This window comes from Sinohyriopsis cumingii, chromosome 15, assembly GCF_028554795.1.
Source record: "Sinohyriopsis cumingii isolate HCF-2022 chromosome 15, ASM2855479v2, whole genome shotgun sequence".
NCBI classification, from domain to species: domain Eukaryota; kingdom Metazoa; phylum Mollusca; class Bivalvia; order Unionida; family Unionidae; genus Sinohyriopsis; species Sinohyriopsis cumingii.
The window spans coordinates 51,928,546-51,953,198 of NC_142975.1; the positions used below are offsets into that span (position 1 = coordinate 51,928,546).

The following is a 24,653-nucleotide window of genomic DNA, read 5'->3' on the forward strand; positions in this document are numbered from 1 at the left end:
CTCTCTGCTTCGCTAATCGATTCACTTCCTCTGTGGTGGTGTTACTGGTTTCTCTCTCTTTGACAAAATTGATAAAACTTTGGTGATTGATGCTGATCTCAGCTTCTTTCTCTTCAAGCTGTCTGCTAGCTCTCATAGGACCTTGTCATGCATCGATTTGTAGCGGCTTTGTGTTAGTGAAATCTGACGTGCTGACAGGATTCCTTGAGGCTACCTCTTTTACCACAGAAAGGACCCGTCTAAGCAATTTTCTTGGAGATGTCAAATGATGATTCAGGACTATTTCGGCTAATCTCCCTTCTAGATGTGAACTCCTACGGGGTTCGTCCTCTCGTCTCTGCTGACCGGGGGGGGGGGGGGGAGGGATGTGAGTGTCGTGGCTAGACCATTCATCCTCTCTTCCTCTTGCAAAAATGCGATGGCGACTTTCTTTTGACGTAGGATGCGGCGAGTGGCGGTCCCCTCTCCCGTCCTAGATAAAAAGGACCCAGGAAGCAGTGAAGATCTAAATAACGGGGTCCACTGATCCACGGCAGTCATATACTGGTATGTTGTCATGCTACCAAATGGCAACGGCCACCTCACCACTCAGCGATTGAAGACCCCAAAAGGTTTTAATGGAAACATTAATAAAGGATAGCTATTATCTAGACCCCTTCCTCTAGAAGAGTCTTTTAAAACTCGGAAGTCAGTTCCCAACTGGGACTGGACTGAATGGAATCAGGTATAGAGAGACTTGTGGGTTTAATGCCATCTTTCAGTACATGGTCGACTAACTATGGTGACAGGTATATCCGTTAGAGGAAGAACAGGGAAAACTGCAGAAGAGCAACCAACCTATGGGAAGCTATTGCAAAGCTTCCTCTCATACCCACATTGGCCAAGCCCGAGACTCAAGCCACGCCGACAAAGGTGAAATGTCAGTAATCAGTAAAGATTAGCATCTTAGACCACTCGAGGACCCGAAATAGGTCATCAAAACAATCCCTTCCAATAGACCAGTCGGAACACAGCAGTCCATCACTCAGTACTTAGTATCCAGTGACAGGCATCTGGTGATTGGTACCAGATCCTCAGTGATTCTCAACCAGCAAAGTACCCAATGATAGGTGACATGGCAATTACTGGTCCGATGATGTAGCCTATAGTGGAAACATTCTGTTCAAAGGAAACTCTACTCCAAAAAACAAGATCTCCTTGGTTTTTATATCCACGTCCACTTGATCAAGTTGATGACCACCACTTTCCTTGGATCAGATAGGCAAGACTCAATACGAAGTGCTAGGAACTTATCTAAATTGGGAAATGCACCTCCCTCAAGGGATCTGATAATATGCAAAGAAGTGTCAGTGATACTCCCTAACCAATGAAAGCAGTAAACTTCTGTACCCAAAAGGTCTCTTATGGAAGCTGTCAACTTTTCTAAATTGGGAAAGGAGGTTGTCTTTCCAGAAACGAGAAGGCAGATAGAGGTCTTTTCTTTGTGATCCTATAGGCATTGCGACTCTCCTCCAAAGCTACATATTTTGTCAGGCCACAAGCAACTATGGAACTACTGTCCATGTATACATACACAGTGCATGATGAACAGGTAGTGGTGTTTCATTTTTAAGATGTTTACTAAAACTGTACAGCATTATTAAATTCTAAATGAATACATACGAAATAAAATGACAAAGCAGAAAAACAAGAGAATACAAGTGATTAAACTATCATCAGTAAGCAAAATGGGGATAAAGCACAAGTCATCCTTTGCTAATGAGGTACAAAAACCCCTCAAAAACATCACAGTGGGACACCAATACATGAAAAAAGCAAGAACTGAGAAGAAAATAACAAATAAAAAACAAGATCGACAGCATAAATGCTAAAAGACTTCAATTATGAATTGTTTCGTTCCTGAATAACATCTGTTGAAGTGCACAAAGTCCAAGGAAAAGAAGGACAATATTCTGATTACTGGAAGCAGGCTAAAGTATCAGACTGGGATCATGTTTTCTATTCCTGACCTCCAGTTACTAACTGGAGAATTAATCTTATTGGACTGGAAACTAGTTCAAGGACAAGATACAGCTACACATTCACAGCAGGTGCAGTATTGTATTACTATTATAGCCACTGTTAATAGCTCAAGCATGGAGAATGTTATGCACGTCTATACAGTTATTTGATGATGTTGGTAACTTAACAAGAAATTACATTAATTTTCATAAATGAATGAATGAATTTTTGAAAGGATCAAATCGTATTGTAATGTAAGTATACATAATCTGCACGTTCTTGTCCAAAATAAAATCCTACATGTAGACATACATCTATTCCTGAAAGAGTCACAGGATATCTGTTTTTCACAAGCACTAAAAGAATAACATACATGGCTTGCAATGATCCTGTTAAAAAGCTTCAATCTTATTATTATGAAAAAGAAGGATTACCGGTTTGTTCTAGCAATGTGTAAAATCAAATGTGACAGCCCTGACCTCTTTATCCTCTTCTATTTTGTACTGAACTAAAATTCCTGAATATAAAGGTGCCTATTTCATCTTACAATTTTCTTATTAAAATATCCAGTAAAAAGTAATTAGAGCATGTGGATACTTTTTTCCTTTGGCCAAAAACACAAGAATGGTATGATAAACCCCAATGTATACACTTCCCAAAACTGGTCACCAGAAGAATGTTTTCACAAATTTAATAATTTTGTGAAGTGTACGTTTCATAGGGTAACTGAATGACATTAGACTCTTTGCTAAAATGTATGTGCATGTGGGCATGTGTGTGTGAAAAGCAATTTGTAAATGATGTCTATAAAAACTGGCTCAGTGGTTAGTTTGCTGGATTTGCAATAGCATGGATGCAAATCTGAATACTCCCCAGACCAGTGCAGGCCAACTGCTGTGACATGTCACTAGGCAAGACACTTTATTCCACTGCCTCAGTATCGTATAGCCTTTCCTGTCTTGATGTGCAATTAAACACCAATCAATAAATCAAATATCCTCACCCACCCCCAACTTCAACATTTAAATCCACAAGGGTTTCTTCTTCTATCAAGTCCATAAGGATTACTTCTACATTAAGTTTTCAGTTCCCAGTACTATAGGCAACAATGAAAAGTAAAATCTGCTGCCTCAAAAGTTAATATGTAAATGTTGTAATTTTGAGAAGTTGGGTAAACAAGAGAAGTCATTTGACATTAAGTGACTGTGTTCACCATATGTTCACTTGAAGACAAAACATGTCTTCCATGCCAATGAAAAACAAATGTGAATTTCAATTCTTATCATATAAAAGAAATTTACTGTATTAAAAATGCATAACATTACTTCTCATATCCTTTTGGTTACATCAACCTTAGTCTTAAATAAGGGTGCATGTCAGTACTGATTAGATGACAATTTTTAATCATCACATAAAACAATCATTAAAAACAATGGTTTTAAATAATGACCGAGAACCAATTCTGCACAATATTTAATTCAGTAACAAATAATTTTACATGGCAAAACTGAAGGCGGCAGCAATATAAGTATCAGAAGAATGAAGGCGGCAGCAAAAATAGAATCACTATCCCCTGAGTGGAATGTATCTATTACAAATATACAATTAACATAATTCTTCAATTTCATCTCATTGTTCTTGACCTTTGATCTATGGATCACGGACTCGATAAGAAGCTACCCATCCTCCTGTGTAACGCAAATATTAAGTTCATATAACTAGAATGCAGTAACTTAACTTGGACTTCTGATTGGACATAAAAAAAAAACCTAAATAGATTTCAATTTCACCTTCAGAGACAATGACAATTCATCTCTTGTCTGCAGTATTAAAACATACATGGCCCTGGCCACATGTTGTTTACCAGTGAAGTCTGACAAAAATTTGACAAAGAAATTTGACTCAACGTAGAGAAAGGAAATTCGCACTTTTAACTCCAGTTAATCTGACCTTGGAAATAGCAGCCACAGTGAATCTGACCTTGGAAATCGCAGCCTGACTAAGATGGACATCCATATCACTATATTCCTTGCACCATCAGTTGGGGGATAAAAAAATATAACTTGGATGAAATCTGCTTGGAAGTCCATTATTTTCTTACATACTGCAAAGTATGTAGTAAAGTAGTATAGGTTTTAAATGAACAATTTGTGCAAATAATTAATCATATTAAGCAAAAACATAAAGACTATATTTAGGCATATCTCTGTGAACAACTTCTCATCATGTTTCTCATTGTCACTTTCACACTACTGTAGCTATTGTATCAATGGCATTCATATACTGTGGTGGCATTACATACATACAGGCCTCAAAGTCAACAATCTTTCATGAGCCAATAACTCTTATAATGGCTGTCTTGTCAAATCTGTGGTATTCTAATGTCAACATGAAAAACCAAAATCTGTTTTGAATCCTCAAAGTTAAAAACAATCAATTAGATTGCTAAAGCTAATAAACGGCAAATTTCTTTTAGAGGAAATATAACCCACTGACTGAACACTTAGTGGCAAATCTTTTATGGTACAATAAAAATGCAATTTACGTGTTACATAAAAGTATAATTTTCTTAGAGGCAAACCATACAAGTGTAGTCAACAGATTAATTATATAAGATCAACATCATCAGCAAATAATAAACTTGTGACATACAAAAAACACAAGTCCCTCAAATAGACAATGCTTTACTAATCAAAAAAAAATTTCCAGGAAGTCAAGATAAGAGTAGGTATTGCTTGTAACTGCTTTGTGTTTAAACTATCTCTAATATTTTTTGTACAGAAAAATAAAAAATTTCATATCTGCCACTATGTCAGCTATATTGGCTGCAAGATATGTGCCATTTCCATTTACAACCAGATAGATGAGATTTTCATGATGGCTGCTGTAGTGGCCATATTGGATATCAGTTTGGCACCATTTCCATTTAGGAGAAACTAGACATCATAAGAAGTCATTTAGTCATAATGTTGATTTCTTCAAGAGGAGTAGCATTATTATTCTTCGTATGTCCACTGTGTTGACCATAATGGCTTTCCACATGGAACCATTTTGAATTTAAAGGCCAATTTGTCCATAGGATGAATGTTGTTTGTTAATCTTCATGGTTATCCTCCAAGTAGTTTAGGAAGATTAGTGATAAAAGCCAACAGACGGATGAATGACAAACATCATAGGATGATGGATAACGGTCCTGCCCATAAGTTCTTCTGGTCTAAGACCACTAGAGTTAACAATAAAACACAAACCCCAACCAAAGGGTTAGGACCTGTCTGTCAAGCCCATGATTAAAGCATTGCTTCAATATAGGTGACCCTGACTGCCAGGTCAAAAGGTTGAGCAAGCATGTCACAGAATGAATTGTCTCAGCAGCTTAACAATTAATCCATAGTCTGAAGAAAATGCATGAAGGTTGCTGGACATATAACAAATAAAAAAACACTGAAGTGAAACCTTCAGACAAAATGTTATGACTGTGACCTTGACCCCAAAATCAAAAGGGGCAGTCAAGCATATCACAGAAAGATCTGTCTCGACTTCAAATGATTCACTGTTACAATGAACAAAATCCATCAAAAGATACCAGAAATAAAAACAAATGATAACAACTTAAAAATCTTATTAAAAACGTTTAAATGACTGTGACCTTGTCCCAAGATCAAAAAGGCATTTGTGCATGTCACAGAATAAATGTTCTCACTGTTATAATGATATGCCCCAAGGTATGAATAAAATCCATCAAGCAGTTTATGAAATATACACAAGTTATGAAAACATTAAACCAAAATCCCAATGCAAGTTTTCTATGTTACCTAGAGCACAAAGTCAAACAAGCAATCAAGCAAGTCAAAGAATCAATTGTCTCAGCTTCGTAGTCATTCACCCAAAGTATGAACCAATACAATCATCCAGTTTAGGAAACAGGAACAAAATGACTTTAACCAAAATCTTAATGCAGATGTTTTATGGCTATGACCCTGACCCTAATGTCTACATGGCAAGTAAGCATGTTGCATAATTACTCTTTTCACCTCATAATGATTTATCCCAATCATGAACAATATCTACAGAGGGGGTAAGCAAATTACATACACCCACATCTCTATTTGTTCACTAGATAGCTGAAACTTCTAGGAAGAAACCATTTTTCTGCCAGAGTGAACATGACCTTTGCCCTTTTCAAGCATAAAATTGTCAAACTTCTTCCTTATCATAAGTGCAAACCATACACAATGTTTGGACAAGTCTGTGATAAAGAAGTAATGTGGAAACCATTTTTCTTTATCAAGTGTGTGACCTTCACTTTGACTTTTTAAGAACAATATCAATTGCCTACTTCCTCATCAAAGTGCAAACCATCACAAAGTGTGATTTTTTTAGGCATGCTAATTTTAACTAATATTATTGTGTGGAAACCATTCTTAATTTTTATCTTATTCTTTCAACCTAGATGACCATGACATATGGACTCCAAAATAAATTGGAATCTTTCTTACACCAAATACAAGCTATCCACAAAATCTGGCAACTACAGATGATAGAAAACTGAAGTTATTAAGCAGAAAGCATTCTTCCTTTTTCAGTCAGAACTACCTTGATCTCTGACCTTTTAAGTTCAAAATCAATAGCTCTCTTACTTATCCCATGTACAAGCCATCCCAAAACTTTGGTAACTGCAGATGAAAGCCAATTAAAGTTATTTTGTGGATAACATTTTTAATCAGTGACCTTGAAATCTGACCTTTTGCGACTGAGTTTGATAGTTTTTTTTTAAAACTCTTCCTGCAAGCTCAAGCTATCCACAAAGTTTTGTAACTAAATTATACATGACACATTATTTTTCTTTCATTCCTCACAAAACTGCCAGTTGAACTTTTGAGCCAGAAATAAATAGGTTTCTTCTTTACCCGAAGTGCAAGCCATCAAAAAAGTCTGGAAACTGCATATAGTGCACATTGAATTTATTTTGCGGAAACCAAATTGGTAACTGACAGATGGACAGACATGACTAAAGCTTGTTCAATATCATTCATGAATCATGTATCATATTTACATGGTGACAGGACAATGGTATAATGAAACGTTAACTAAATTGTGTGAACCATCTAAAAGTAAACATTTTCTTCTTGACTTTCTACCCGACTGAATGTACAAAATAACTTACAGTAAATGAATCAATTTCTGCTCATGTTTACTTAGCTAGATTTTACAAATCACTTGCATCTAAAACACTTTACAGTTTATAAAGCAGGTGCTAGAGATAATTTTGTGCATTGACCTAGTTAATCCTTGAACTAATATCAACAATGATTTGTAAATCTACACCTGGAAACCAAATTGTTGAATAATAAAATTTTCCCAGAGTTTATTCAATTTAGACATTGTGTTAACATTTCTAGCAGTTAAATCCTAAATTGAAGGATCTACCTTCACCACCAAGACCTTGAGCACATGCAAAGACAGAATCAAAGGATCATTTAAAACTGGATATACTGTAGTCCATTAAAACATTCTACTTAGGCATCAACATTCTTGTAAAATTCAGATTTGTGATTTAAGTTATATTTTTTAATTATAACTATAACACAATTCTGTTGGAAGCAAAAATTTCAGTTTGCTGCAACTCTCAATATTATAGCAGTTCTACCCAGTTTTTCATGATCATGTGACAAGTCTTAGTTGGTGTTCAAAATGGTGGTAATGTAAGGCCAAATTCTTATTAAGAGTGGGATTTCATTCAGGGATTTAGCTGCTGAAAACAAAAGAAAAAAACCAGTTGAAAATTGAACCACTGTTGTCATAAAGCAATAGCTTCTGTATGTCTCATGTAAATTTTTCTACCAATTCATCTGAATTTATCAGGTCAAATACAGGCAATTCTTTTGAACAGTTCCTTTAAAACATGCAAAATCCCATAAAATTAACCATAGGTCTACATCCCTGAATGGATTAACAACAAGCATACAAACTATTTCCTTCTATCAGCTATATCTAAACACACATTCTCTGACAAATCAAAGAATTTAGTCTCTCATACTATACATGTATTAATAACATGTAATTTCTAAAAGTAATGTTACATGCACATACAGATCAGCTCTGGTACATACACATACTTCAATGTTTTTTGCATTAGTACATTTACTACAGACTAGTTATTAATCCACCCCCCCCCAATAAAGTGCATAGCCTACTCGTCACAGTTTGCTTTAAAAACGATATCCCCCCCCCCCCAACCTTAAATATCAGCAAGTGGCTACTTTTTACTTAGATATATCAAGGAATTTTAGAAAGAAAGCAGTCTACATTTGAATATGTCAAATTTTATGTCTAAGATCTGGGAATGCATTCAACACAAAACATGAACTTGTAGTTGCTGTGATCAACTTTCACCTTTGCACTTTAGCTCAATACACCCGTTTATGTAGGTAGAAAAATGACATTACTACTTGTTAGATTTTGTTTTCAGATCTCAAATGATGTTTTTATTTTTGCCGACTGGACCAGCTGTAAAAGTACATGTACCTAACAGTATACTCGAACTGAACAAGATTCATGTCTTAAATAGAGGCACCCTCCTCATTTATGGTCACAAATGCATCCATTCACTAAACAAATTTATAAAATTATTTTAGTGCATAATCCATATTTAGTGAACATTTAAAAATAGAAACATTTTGGGGGGATTTGTTCAGGAATTTAGCATGTTCTGCAACAGATTAATGCAAGGATTCAAGAGATGTATTTTCAAATACTGGCTAACTTATTTTACTTTCTGTTTACCATGATATATACAGTATCTGGGGCAGTTATTTCTAAGTGTATCACCATACAAAGTGACCAGCAACTCTCAGCTCTAATCATAACAAAACACGCCCTGCCTCATAGCAGAACTAAAACCTAAATGTACAGCAAAATTGTATATGTAACTTGATCCCAAGGTCAAAGAGTCCAACATGCCTGTCACTAAGGGAATTGTTGTAAAATGCCAGTGGTTTATGCCAAGTATGACCAGAATCCACAGTATCAATGACTTTAAGAAATATTTATTAAAAAATCTACAAACTATTGATGCTGCTGCTGGCATAAAAGTGAAAATGTCTTACATCCGGCAACAATGGTTCAACAAAATGTACATTTTAAGTTGAAGAAACAATAAATATAAATGTTACATGGTATACAATAAATAAGCACAATATACAGAACTAATATGATAACAGAATTTATCTTTAAAGCATATGCATGATTTCCATGCAAAACACATTCTCCCAAAATTTGAAATTATATTATTTCTTTGTTCTTGAGTTCTATTATTACTACTATAAACAGTGCAGCATAAATGATCAGAGGTCTGACAGATTAAGTTACTAAATAAACAAGGGATTCAAGCTGGCCTAAGATTGCTCACCTGACAATGGCAAGCTTTCTATTTTTAGTAGCTGCAGCTAAATTTGTAGGGACCAGCATCAGCAGTGCAAATTTAAAAGGTTTTTCCACCATGAAAATTAGATCAAATTCTCTTTGAGTTCTTTTTTTGTTTTTGTTTTGTAAATCATCTGAAGTTTTGTTTCAGTTGCTATTAATGGTAGCCATATTTGATTCTGGATGAGCAACAATTATACAAATTTGAAAGAACTTCATGCATGGATGCTCTTTGCTAACTTTGGTCAACAATGAGTCTACTGTATTTTGAGGAGTTTAAAATATCAAATACTGACCGCTGCACAACATGTCATGCAATGGATGCAGAGCTATACCATATTTTCCTTTGGTATCGGGAGCTAATAAAGGATAACGTAACATACTCCATCTTTTAGTAAATCACATTAAACCAAACAGTATCTGAATCTGCACAACCAAACCAAACCTAACGCATTTCATTCAGAAAAAGAATATAATTGTCTTTCCTAAATCCACAAGAGCTTCTGCATTTCATATGCCAAATTTTCACAACTGTGAACTAAAATTAAAATGCATCATATCACATCTGCCACCTTAAAAATAGTACAGTATCAATTTATTCATACAACAGCTTTCTTGATCATTACAGGTTCTTTCAACCAAGGAGAAAATGCAAGACGTGCATGGTGACTTGGTTTGGTTTGGTATTTTGCAGCACATTTAAATAAATGCATCAACAGCAGACTGAAAATAAAAATATTAAGTTTTTTGAAGGTATCCTATTCAGAAATACATGTACAAGTAATGAATAATACTTCAGTTGGGATGGAAGAGAGGCTTTTCCTTTATTTCATTTTAGCGGAAAGCTTTAAATTCTATATGAAATGACATACATAAATTTCAATGAGAAGTAACTCAAAGTGCATGAACTGTACACCCTAATAAGTTCATCTTGGTCAAACAACAAAGCCAAAACTAACAGTCTGTTCTTCTTTCTTTTCTTTATCTTTTATTCCTATCTATTTGCTTGCTCTGCTAAATATAATCACAAAGTGTACACAAATGCCAGTGTTAAAATTACTAGACCCTTAATTGTATAGAGAAAAGCATGGTTGTTCTGTGCTATGCTATATATAAGTATTAAAAGCACTATGGGTTGAGAGTTCATTTTCTGAGCACAAATACATCCAGTCACAAAAAAGCCAAATATACATGTAAAGCTGTAGTCATGGCAGTGTTAACATACAAAAATTGACAATTGCTGCAGTAGTAGTAACGGTTACAGAATGTAGTTGTGCTTTGGAATGATTTAGGGTTTAGGATTTCTGTGTTGATCATGGAAAGGATGAAATCTCCTCACTGAATCAGCCGAGACCATGGTCTTCGAAGAAGCCTTGAGGTGTTTCCTCCTGCAGAGGACAAAAGGGAGATAACTATTAACATACTAGCACAATGGGAAAGCACTGGGTAGAAGTGGGTGTGGCTGAAACTGGATTGATGTGTTATCAACAGTGAAACTTGCTGAAATGAACACCACAATATAAAGATCACATCCTTATTAGGAACTGCATTTCCAAGTAAGTATTTAACTTCCATATTTAATCTTTATAAATGCATAAAAATGCATTGACACCAATGGACACAATTCTTGGGTGTCTTCAAAGATAGGTATTTGGGACTTTTTCAGGTTGAAGTGAAACACTGAAAACCTGCTTTTCTCAAGAGCTTATGCGAGTATCACCTCCATAAAATCAAACAAGTTAATATGTCTCTTCAGAAAACTTGAGAGATGAATAGTTAACAGATCAATGAAATTGTTGTAAAACTGTTAATCTGGGATATCCAGGAGGTTTTTTTTTATTATTTTTTTTATATTATTTTTTACACAACTTAAGCATGTAACAGAAGGAATGTCTTTTAGAATACAAATTCTGTAAAAATATATACTCTCCTAGTATCCTTTGGAATGGTATAAGATAAAAATGGTATTTTTTCAATGAAAAGTATGCTTGATTATAATTCCATGCTGTAATTTTGCCAATTTTTTAAAAGAATTTAAACATTACATTTTTTTTAAATAAAAAAATAATAATAACAATTTTAAACATTTCTATTTACCATAGAAATGACTGAATACACCTCAAGCGATACATTTTGACATGTTTATCTGACTGGTTCTCAAACACAGTAGAAATACTATATATAAAAACTGTACAAACAAGTCTGAGCAATCATGCAGACACATGTACATTTTCCTCGCACATACTGCATATACTGGCATACAAGTGGGATCCAATTGCAAACAATGACCCTGATCTTCCATGACATAATTCACAGGTATATCAGGGTCCATGCTGACCGTTACACTGATTACTCATAACAAACTGCACAGCCCCTAACCTGCCATTGAATTATGCAATGGCAGATCTGGACTTGTGCAGTTTGCTGTTGTATTTGACTTGTAAGCAAGTATATATGGTAAAAAAGCAATTTATTTCTGATGTTTCAGGATCAACTACATAATTAAAACTGACTTTGTAGCAGTTGGAGTTTAATAATAAAAAAAATGAGCCACAACTTGAGAAAACATCCATTACGGCACTAAATTATATTTTAAAGATTTAGAGAGCTTGAATGTGTCATGCAACAACATAATGATGCTAAAGATTCACTTATATGATGACATAATGGCTCAAATGATTTACAAATTGTGTAATATGCCAGAATATATTTTATATTATGTTATATTTTATGTTGTTGCATCTTACATTTTATAGCTATGAAATCATTTAATTTGCAGTTGTAATGGTCTTTAATTGCATGCTACAAATTGATGCATCCTCTTGAAATTAATATAAACTACAAACCAGTGCAATGAATCTATGAGAAACAAGAGATCCAAGTCAGCATAAGACTGCTCCACTTGTTTATATCTAACAGACTAGTGCACATCAGAATCATTTAACCAACAGTGATAGGCCCCTATGCCAGAACCTTCTGTGTCAAAGTTGGTCAAATTCTGCTCTTTGAAATGAAGTTACATAAATGTTTTATTTTTTGTAATGACAGCTATATTTGATAGTGAAACAGTATCATTATTTTAAAAAACTAAAGGCATTCAATCTAGGACCAATCTTGTAAAATCTGACCAAATTCTGTTTAGTAATTAATTAGAAGTGCATTAAAGATTTGATCTTAGTAATAGGTGCCATACTAGATTGCAGATCAGCATCAATGATACAAGCATAAGTATGCTGGAATGCTTTCTGTCAAATACTGCTGAATGTTCTTCAGAGGTCACTTTCATGATCTTCCATCTTTTTGTAATTGATCTCATTCATAAAATTTTGAAAGCCTTAGGAAATGATTACTTTCTGTCAAATTCAGTCAAATTTGGCTCAGCAGTTTCTTAGAAGAATTTAAATATTCTTATGCTTTAAGTTATGGTGGTCATATTGGATGGCATACTGGCATGACTGGAAAGGTCTTCATGCAAATTTGGTCTAATTCTATTGCTTCTGTGTTGTTCTATTATTTGCAGCAGCAGCTATTTTTGATGACAGACTGAAATCATCTTTGAAAATGTTAAAGCTCTTCATCAAAGATGCTTTATGGAAAGTTTGGTTAAATTACCAATGGCAGATCAACATCGTTTGAAGAAAACTGGTCTGGCAGTTATTGAAAAGTTGAAAACTGCTGCTGCTGTTGGACAACATGCAGGTTTTGGTTGTAGCGGCTACAAGTATACATGATGGCAGATTGGCATAATTTGTCTTCATGCCAGAAAGCTTTCTGTAAACTTTGATCAAATTATGTTCATTAGTTTCGGATAAGAAACCTTTTAATTTTTTGTCTTTCATATTTAGTAACAATGACCACAGGCAATGCAGTTTAGCATCATCTTTATCGACATGAAAAGGCCTTTACGTCAGGATGCTCTATGCCAAGTTTGGCTGAAATCTCTCTGGCAGCTTTTGAGAGAAAATTAGCAATGCACCACAGGATGAATTATGGGCTTGTACCACTTGGCCTTACAATGAGATGAGCTACATAATAGAAAAGACAACATCTAGGCATTCCAAATTTGGAAGAAAGATTATTTACAATCACATTTATGCTTAAGCCATCAGCCACATTCATTTCATTCCATTAACATAACAAAACAAAGCAAAAACAATGTAAAAGAATAAAAAAACTTAAAAAGCCAAATAAAAATGTATGTGTGGTTCTGGTTACATGACCACCCCTATTTTTAACTGCTGACCCTACAGTAATGGGATGTAACTACCATGATTGCAGTTAAATTCAGGATGCCAGTGACACATTTTTTTACTTTATGCTTCATTTAAATCTGTTCAGACACCCCCCAAAAAAAGTCTGTACAGACATACCTTCTTCAATATAATCAAAACCACCCATATTTTTTTATCTGGCCTAAGAGAGAGAGAAAAAAGATATAAATGCATTCCAAACAGTACTAATTGGAGGTGATGCTGAGAGTTTAAAATGTTACACAAGTGACTCAAATTCAGCCAAACATTTTTCAACCAAAAAGTAAACAGGAGTACCTCAAAGGGTCTGAGGGGAGTACCTCAGAGGGTCTGAATAGGAGTACCTCAAAATGGTTTAATAGGAGTACCTCAAAGGGTCTAATAAGAGTATCTTAAAGGGTCTAATAAGAGTATCTTAAAGGGTCTAATAGGACTACCTCAAAGAGTCTGATGCTCTACTGGCTGAAAAGAATTTCCAGGAATTCCATTTCTTTGTTTTAAACTGCTAATTATTGAAAACATCTGTGATATTCTTGAGAAAGTCCAGCAAACCATATCTGGTAACAAATATATTTCTTATCTTTCAGCTAACACGTTGACAAGATATCTTAAGTGCCGGACAAAAGACTTTATCATGGCCTTTGACCTTGAACCTGATATCAAGACATAAGAACAGTAAATTGCTGCTAAAACGTTAACATTCATATGTGTAAATGGTTTTCTTGTAAACATTTACAAAACTGGAAAATGTGTAAATGAATATGCATATGACTGTCAGTGATATTGTTTTTACTAGACTGTATATTTCCATATTTCTGGTTATGAGGTTTGTTTAAAATAATATTTCTGTTTAATCTTTTCTTAAATTATTTATGATTTTCACACTCAATTTGGCATCTCTTGGAAAAGATGTGGATATATTGGTGGTCATATGTGCATTATTTTCATTCAGAACCAATTAAATACCAGTATAGCAGTAAGTGTTTTAATGTAACTGTAAGTATTATAATCCCTTCAGCAGGGCAAGTGTTGGGAGGTCTGATAAGTAATAGTATTATTCATGACAAACTAGTTATCATAGGAAACAGGGCAAGTGCTGGGAGGTCTGATAAGTAACACTGTTATCCACATCAAACTAGTTATCATAGGAAGTATTTTAGTGAAAACCCCATGCCTATAATACCACATGTTCAGCAGAAGCAGTTGTAACAAGGTTTTCAAGATGGTTACCATGGCAGCCATATTGGAGGTCTGATCAGTACAATTTTCATATAGGACCTATTAAATATTATAAGTGGGTTTTTTTTAAAAGTGAAAACACCATGTTACTATTAATATTCAGAAGAAATAGCTAAAACAAGATTTCTTTGTTGACCAACAGAGTGAACATACTGGCTGTCGCATGGGAGCCTTGTTCATTGAGGACCAACTAGACATTATAAAAAGCATTTTTAGTGGAAACCCCATGTTGCTATGGTCATCCATTATGCAGTAAGTACTGCAGCCATAACAATATTTCTATATGTCCACCACAAATGCCATATTGTAAATTGAATTAGGCCATCATCAGCATTATTTTGGACCAACCAAACATTTGAAGTCTTTTGGTGAAAATACCATGGTCATCAATTTTGGAGAAGTGGTGGTAAGATTTGACAGCCATGTTGGAGACCAGATCATTTCACAAGCAGTTTTGTGAGAAGCCCATATGAATACATAGAGAAGCAGGTATCAACATCCATTCAGGGGGACTAGTGATATTGTGAACATGTCCACTGTGGCAGTCATACTGAATGCCTGAGTTTCACATAGTTTTGTTCAAGACCAACCAGACACAGTAAGAAGTCTTTTAATCAATCTCCATATCAATACATTCCAGAGTAAGTAGTAGTAACAATACTTTTACACTTGCTGTCAGATTGGTACAATTTCCATTTAGTGGCACCCTGTCCCTGACCAGTTTTGTGATCTTTTTAACTCATCTGAGGGATTTGGTCTTTCATTTTTTCAAGTGATCACCGTGTGCTATTTGTACAAGGTTTATATACCCCTACCCACCACTGTCTGATATTACTGACACTATGAAAACTAACTTTTATCACAGATTCTCTTTTGAGGAGCTAATGAGTTATACAATAACTTACTAAATGCAAATTTTTACCTGATTCAGCCTGTTTCTCACCCAAACAGATGCTCTATTCATCCATTCATTAATCATGTGGACAATCTCACAATCCCACCACATAAGCAATATGATACCCCACACACAACAACAAATCTATAAAATCTGATGATTAATCAATAAACACAGACCCACAAAAATGTTTCTAATAGTGAAGTTAATAATGATTCAGAAAAAGATTTATGTTACATACAGGTAGTTTCCCTCAAGTCACGCTGTGTCAAGCTTTAAACATCTGCAGAAAGAGATATTTACTCTTCTTTTACTTTGCCATAAAACTTAGAATTATCCTCTATATTTTCCCTACTGACTTGCTGGATTTTAAACTAAGTTATGGAAATAAAAGCAGTCTAAAACAAAATGGCTGTGAATTTTCTATATACTATTCCAAATTAAAAATCAATCCTAAAAGTACAGGAAATCAAAATATGCTAAGGAAGCCACTTCAGCTCAATGTCTTTTGCTCCAGAGAAAACACTAATAATTCAAGTAGATCCTAAGGAGACATGTATATGTACACTCCTTGTATACAAATAATCTGGACTGCCTGCAATCACAAAACTAATGCTTTTTTGTTTTGCCTCCACTGCACCACACCCTAACCTTGCCAATGGCTGTAACCTCAAATCCATTAGAAATTACATATATACCTATGCAGAGGTTAGATTTATAAAGTGTAGTCACCAACTACTATAAAATCTCACTCTAAGTCAAATGTTTCTAAATTTGCCCTCTGGGAAGGAAATAAAAAAATAATGACCTTATGGCATGTGGTAACCATAGTGACAAAATTAATAGTTCATGGCTGTTGAAATTCCACAAGGCTTTTAGAAGGTAGGGTGATTAACAGAAGACCTATGCACATGCATGTATTTAGGTTTAAAAGCAAGTCAGCACAATAGTGGCTATATCATGATGTTACAAGTTTAAGTTTTAAAGTTTTAAATACACAAGTACATGTATAAAGAAATACTAAAAATCTTCAGGAAAATATAGTCTTCCCCACAAAACATAAACCTGAAATATCACAAAAGTTGAAAAGTATAAAATTACTTTAAAAAAATAGGGCTCAAAGTCTTGTACATCATCATGAAGTTTCTTAACTGAGATGACATAAAAAGGTTCTAAACCATAGGGTGGAAATCAATACACTTGATAATAATACTTTCTGCTGTCAGTGGACCCTGGCATAGTATGCAGTCTGGTTAATGTTTACCCTTTAGAAGGTCAGGTATCTGTGACCTAATGGTATGCAATCTTGTTGATGTTTACCCTTTAGAAGGTTAGGTGTCTGTGTCCTATATGGTATGCAATCTGGCTGATGTTTACCTTTTAGAAGGTTAGGTGTATCCTATACGGTATGCAATCTGGTTGATGTTTACCCTTTAGAAGGTTAGGTATCTGTGTCCTATATGGTATGCAATCTGGTTGATGTTTACCCTTTAGAAGGTTAGGTGTCTGTGTCCTATATGGTATGCAATCTGGTTGATGTTTACCTTTTAGAAGGTTAGGTATCTGTGTCCTATATGGTATGCAATCTGGTTGATGTTTACCTTTTAGAAGGTTAGGTGTATCCTATATGGCATGCAATCTGGTTGATGTTTACCCTTTAGAAGGTTAGGTATCTGTGTCCTATATGGTATGCAATCTGGTTGATGTTTACCTTTTAGAAGGTTAGGTGTATCCTATATGGCATGCAATCTGGTTGATGTTTACCCTTTAGAAGGTTAGGTATCTGTGTCCTATATGGTATGCAATCTGGTTGATGTTTACCTTTTAGAAGGTTAGGTGTGTCCTATATGGCATGCAGTCTGGTTTTTAGAAGGTTAGGCATCTGTGTCCTATATAGTATGCAATCTGGTTGATGTTTACACTTTAGAAGGTTAGGTATCTGTGTCCTATATGGTATGCAATCTGGTTGATGTTTACCCTTTAGAAGGTTAGGTGTGTCCTATATGGCATGCAGTCTGGTTTTTAGAAGGTTAGGCATCTGTGTCCTATATGGTATGCAATCTGGTTGATGTTTACACTTTAGAAGGTTAGGTATCTGTGTCCTATATGGTATGCAATCTGGTTGATGTTTACACTTTAGAAGGTTAGGTGTCTGTGTCCTATATGGTATGCAATCTGGTTGATGTTTACACTTTAGAAGGTTAGGTATCTGTGTCCTATATGCAAGTGACACAGCACCACCTCATCTCAACTGACAGATGAAGAGAGGTCAGCTACACTGTATCAATGTCTGGCATTTAATGGCACATCACATGAGACTACTGTGATGAGGCAACTGGAGTAAAGTGCCTTGCCCAGACTCAATGGGATGAGGCAATTGGAGTAAAGTGTCTTGCCCAGACTCAATGTGATGAGCCAATTGGAGTAAAGTGCCTTGCTCAGACTCAATGTGATGAGCCAATTGGAGTAAAGTGCCTTGCCCAGACAATGTGATGAGGCAACCAGAGTAAAGTGCCTTGCCCAGACTCAGTGTGATGAGCCAATTGGAGTAAAGTGCCTTGCCCAGACTCAGTGTGATGAGGCAACTGGAGTATAGTGCCTTGCCCAGACTCAATGTGATGAGGCAACCAGAGTAAAGTGCCTTGCCCAGACTCAGTGTGATGAGGCAACTGGAGTATAGTGCCTTGCCCAGACTCAATGTGATGAGGCAACTGGAGTATAGTGCCTTGCCCAGACTCAATGTGATGAGGCAACCAGAGTAAAGTGCCTTGCCCAGACTCAGTGTGATGAGGCAACTGGAGTATAGTGCCTTGCCCAGACTCAATGTGATGAGGCAACTGGAGTAAAGTGCCTTGCCAAGACTCAGTGTGATGAGGCAACTGGAGAGAAGCGCCTTGCCCAGACTCACCGTGATGAGGCAACTGGAGTAAAGTGCCTTGCCCAGACTCACACCATGATGGCTGACATGACCTGGTCTTGGTAGGATTTGAACCTGTTAATTTCTGGTTGTGAGTTCAGCATGTGAACCACACAGCCATCATTGCTCAATGCTACATGCACACTACACAGCCATCATTGTCCAAGTCTACATGTACAGTATCCAAAGAGGAATGATTTTAATTGGATATTTAAAAAAAATTACTAAAAGAAAAAAATATTTTGCAAGACACCAAAATGGCTAATGTTCAAAGAGAAAATGTATCAAGAAAGAGTGATGAATGGATGGAAATCTAACACGGTCATGTTCATGTTACTGTAAAAGACAACAAGTTGAAAATCTTCATGTAGGAACCTTTGGTATTATCATGCTAAGAAGACTTCAGTGAGCAGAAATGGACAGACTATCAAAGAGATAGTTCAAAGTGACAAGGACTAAAGGAGACTTGTACTGTGTGAGTATTATGTTGGTATCATTAGTTATATGACTTGTAAATTACCCAGCGTGGAATGAAACCAAATCAAGTATTATGTTGGTACATGTATCATTAGCTATATGACTTGCAAATGACCCAGCATGGAATGAAACTAAATCAATACAAAACGCTGGGGCACTAACAGACCCCACTAATGACTAAAGAATATCTTTGTACAATATTTCCATTCATTTTTATGCAAAGTGTGGCTGAGAAATGCTATTTAACTTCATGACAAAATAATGTCGTTCATCACATGACATCACACAAACCTGATGTAGCATACCAAGTCTTCACATCATGCACTGTCCAATGAAAATACAAGAAATTACTTTAGTCAGAGATATGTTAAGTTTTATCTTAATACTTACGGACAGAATGATTGCAAAATAACAAAAGGCTATAACCGAATTCAATGAATAGAATCAATTCACAGCTAAGAACAATCATCAGAATTTTCATACATGTAAGTTTATGGTAAAAACTGGTTACTGTTTTGTTATAGATGAGGAACAGTGATGAACGTTTTCAGAATTCACTGCAAATGAAACTGTCATTGCCCGGAATTCAAGTGAAAATCAGGTTAAAAATAAACTATAAGGCACACAAAGATGGCTTCAGAGGGGCTGAATGAGTACACCCGCGACATTTACTGGTAGTACTAACTGAAGAAACAAAAACCCAAAACACATACAGGTAAGTTCTGATAAACCCTTTGTGGAGGCATCACACTGGATGAGCATAATTTTCATGTTGAACTGCTGAACTGACAAAATCAATGGTTGCACTGAGATGCTATGTACTAGCAGTTGAAATAAAAAGTACAGTTGCAAGAAAGGTTACAGAATTGGCAGCAAATCAGCAGGTACCTGGATCATAACTGTAGTTGAAAAATGCTTGACCAAGACACTGACCATTCAAAATCATGATCTCTCTTGCAATGGAAGCAGTTGAATCAGCTGTTAAATTACATTACTATGATGACAAGAACACAGTATGTACTCGCTTATAGGTAGAGTAAGACTGCAAACAACAATGATCCTGATCTGCCTTAGCATAATGCATCTGCAGGTCAGAATCTCTTCTGTTTGTTCTACTGATTATTCTTACAAGATTCAGATCTGTCAGTGCATTATGTGATAGCAGATCTGGGTCTGTGCAGTTTGCAGCTGGACTGGACTTACAAGCAAATATATATGGTACTACATTATGCTGAAAGAGCCACACAATACCATCTATACTCCATCTCAGCCACTACAAAATTACCGAATATGCTCACTTATAAGTCAAACTGCAAAGTGTACAGACCCAGATCTGATGTTGTGTATTAAAGGATGGCATATCATGGTATATACTGTTTGCGGTTGGACTTGACTAATAAGTGAGTATAAATGGTACTCCCTCCAACTGACCATAGGGTGGTTTAAGAAGAAACTGAATAAAGAACAGAAGATGACATTCATGAAAGAAACATAATGAACATGCAAATTTGGAAAAATCACAAATCAAAGAATGCAAGCTTCAAGATGGGATGCAATACATTCAGAGGGATAGACTGAAGATTGGTAATATCTGTCCATCTACTACCCACTGAGTGACCAGTGTCCAGCAGCCTGTGGTCAGTAACAAGGTCATGGTTATGATAACCCATACTCTTTCAGTGCACTGTCTATTGCCTCATCCTTAGAAAATAAAAAAAGCAAATTGCAATATATCTAAATAACCTGCTATATCCTCATGTAGAAGATTCACTCTCTGTAGAGGTGAAATGATTCATCGATACATTCTCACATAGAAGATACACTGTCTGTAGAGGTGAAATGATTCATCAATACATCACCAGTTTTGCCACGGTGAAACAAAGTGATACTAAAGGCGGAGCATTGATTCAAAACAATATCTACTTGACAAATGTAACATCAACAGACATGAATAAAGATGAATAGTTTGCCATTTTTTCTCTACATGTATTGATATATATCATAAGATAGGTTGTGTATTACAATACATATTGACATGTAGGAAGAAGACTGCTTAAGATGAGGTTAATACTAACAATACAAATTATGTACAGGGATAATGTGAACTGTATGAGGATATAGCAGTATGCCAATATACTTGGCTCTCACTAAGCTGATAAAAACAGGGTGACCCCAAATGAGTTGGCAAATTTACCTCAGTACTAGTAATTTTGCAGCTTTTCCGATCATTTTTTAAAATAATGTTTATTCCAGACATTTCCCTTCACTTTCTGACAATCATTGCAAATCTTTAAGTTCTGAAACAGCTTACAATGTTTTACTTTCCACTGATGATAAACTACATATGGAAAAAAAACAACTAGCCAATCCCTGTTTCAAAAATAAGGAAAGTTAAATACTTGTAGCATGATATGGGTCAAAGTTTTCTGTGTGGTCAAACTCCAACAAATACGACAGCATACTGCAGTGTTATGATGTACAGAAATATCAGCAACCTAGCATAAAGCTAAATTAGGTTAATCTTTCTGACATCATGAATCAATCTTTGTCTAAAGTAATCCTGAGAAATTTGCCCTCATAAATATACACCCGCCTTTCCCACAAAACCGCCATGCCACAGGCAAGACACTTTATTCCAATTGCACTAAATAACCTACTTGACTGTGCTGCTATGCCAAAAAAACATCCAAAACAAAACCAAATCCTTGAGATTTATAACTGATGAAAGGATACTGTTATGAAACAATGACATAATCATTCTATGAATGAATCATCATGGGCTGGCTACCATGGCATGTCCTTGGACAAGGCACTGTAGTCCAGTTGCTTTGGCACTAAATAACCTACTTGTGTTGCTATGCTGTACAACAGCAACACAAACCAAAACACCCCTACCCTATCCTATGATGGATACGAATCTATAGGTTAAAAAAGGGGCAAACTTTCATAAATAGTGACAGCACAATCATTGGTCAATATGCATATTTTTGTATGATAACCATAATATATGCTAAGTTTCATGGCAATCCACCAGAACTGTTGCATTCAGAAACTTCTGTCATACAACGCACCCAGACGAGTAAAAAGAGCAATAACTCTCACAAAAATCAAAGAAGCACCAAGATTTGTCAATAAGATTCCACAATATGCAACAAGTCTCACTTCAATCCATAAAGAACTTGAAGCACCTGTAATTAGCATCAGGACTAAAACGGCAACAACCGTAAAAAAAATTGAGGGAACTAAGTAATTTGTCATCTTTGGGTGATTACCAGTATCATAATATTTATAATTTTTCATGGCAATTCATCAAAAACTGTATGATCAGCTGTATCAATGAGATTGTGTCATACAATGCAATAAGCAACATGTGTCATACAATGATATAAGCTACAAGAAAAAAAGGGACTCTAACCAAAAATACAGGATTTGTTGATCTGTGCATCTTGCAGCAATGGCCACATTTATTACCAAGTCTGATGGCAATCTATCAAATACTGCAGAACTAATTGTGTCTGGTAATAGATACAGCATTTAAGGATGGATGGACAGATGAACAGACACAAAGATTACTATGCAGAGGTGTGGGCATACTTAAAATATATCAAGTGAAGTGATTACAGGAAAAAATACTAATAAATGGACTTCTTGCCATATCCATATGGTGATATATTTAACACGACTCACAACAGCGCTTGTATCCTTTAAAATTATGAAACAAAACTGTCTTCAATACCTCTTTAAAAGCATTTAAAACCTCCACAATATTTCTCATCAGTCAACCTTATAAAGCACCAACAATTGAGAATATTGTAACAATCAGCAACTGACTAAACTACAATTATCAACAATATTACACAATAAACATTCCAACAAAAAATACATTTTGCACTTTTCAAAAAATAAACTACATACAAAAAATATATGCAATTCTCAAGTGTATATAAAGAATAACATACCATATACACTTGCTTATAAGTCAAATTAAATAGCAAATAATAAAGATCCTGACCTGACATATCATAATGCACCCGTAGATTAGGGTCTATGTCATTTCTTCTTCTGAATATTAGTAACAAATTGCACAGAACCAGATCTGTGGGCACATTATGCAATGGCAGATCTGAATCTGTGTAGTTTGCAATCAGATTCCTCTTATAAGTAAGTTCTAGTGCCAATGTTTCAGTCATGTTAAAACTCATATAAAAAAAGCTTGCTACATTGTATCATGTAGAGGACAAAATGTACTTCAAAAACATACTCCGATTCTTTACAAACAACTAAATGGGAGAAATATTTAGAAACAGGTATTGCATTAATACTTCTGAATAAACTTTGCTATGTTAATTCTACCTATCACCGTGCATGTTCATATATCAATAATATTACAGAATATTTCAATCCATCTGAATGAACTACCTCTAGGAAATGGGGAACAAATGTAAAGAAAAATCAATGAACAATAAAATATAGTTCACAGTAACCTAGTTTACACTGTCTTTGAGACTCCTCATGATGGACATTATGTAACTCCACAGGTAATAGTGCCTGTGAAAATGAGCTAACCACAAAGGTGTTACAAAATCACAAGATCATGAAATATAGGTCAGTGACCCAATTTTCACTGAAAGGTGTTGTACTTTATATGAATACAAACTTTTATGAGACTTTAAGCAACAGTATCAGATAATGCAACCAAACCCCTCCCCCCACTTCCTAACAGACACCATCAATCCATGTAACAAAACTGCTTTGCAAGCAAAAGTTGGAATGAAACCAAAGAACAAAGCTATAATGAAGCATCTTGAAAAATGACACTAATTTCAACATGCAATGAATAAAACAGCAAACAGCATATACATCCATGTATGATTTGAATGAACAGAGGTTGAAATAAGAAAAAAAGCACAATAATATTAAAAACCAAGCATAAGAGAGAATATTTACAAAGATGACTGTTTGATATAATTGCCTGTCTACATTATGCGAAAATCATAAGGAGGCAAAAAATAAATGCATTTCCTACTGCACTGTTCTTAAAATCAGGGTAGTTATATATATATATATATATATATATATATATATATATATATATAAAGAATACCAAAAAAAGGTGAATAACAGCCCTGCCAAGTGCACCGGATCCAACAAAAAATCATGTGCATCTGGGATTGCTTAAGATAAATGCAAAAAACTTACAATGAACAAACAGTGTTAAACTAGTATCTAATTAGCCTGAGTGCTTTCGACTCTACATGCATCAAGATGAAGTAAATTAATTGAAACAACAATGAAAATGTCAAGATTTTATTCCTGTAGGTACAGTAATGTAAGGTTTTGTAACCTCGATGGTTTTTATGTTCTTATTGTACATCTTGTCTCTATTTTGTATTTGCCTTTGAAAAAGGCTCATGTAGAATCGAAAGTGTTCAGGCTAGTTAGATACTATGTA

At 35.2% G+C, this 24,653-nt stretch overlaps 1 protein-coding gene across 4 annotated transcripts in view; it reads right to left on the reverse strand.

The window, feature by feature from the left end:
* The window catches only part of LOC149781795 (AP-1 complex subunit sigma-2), a 53,233-nt gene that overhangs the window by 9,229 nt on the left and 19,351 nt on the right, over window positions 1-24,653 (reverse strand). Inside the window, exons 5-6 of one of the 4 annotated variants that reach the window (XR_016414785.1) lie at window positions 20,808-20,902; window positions 3,462-10,811 (exon numbers count right to left, since the gene is read on the reverse strand). The exons of 1 other annotated variant lie outside the window; for it this stretch is intronic. Coding sequence is in view for 2 of the 3 variants with exons in the window: in XM_089935954.1 (XP_089792080.1) it covers window positions 20,858-20,902 (45 nt within the window). In the remaining variant the exon portion in view is untranslated. Of the gene's footprint in view, window positions 1-3,461; window positions 10,812-20,807; window positions 20,903-24,653 lie in introns of those variants that run through there. 2 more of the 4 variants (XM_089935954.1, XM_089935953.1) reach the window with 2 other exon arrangements.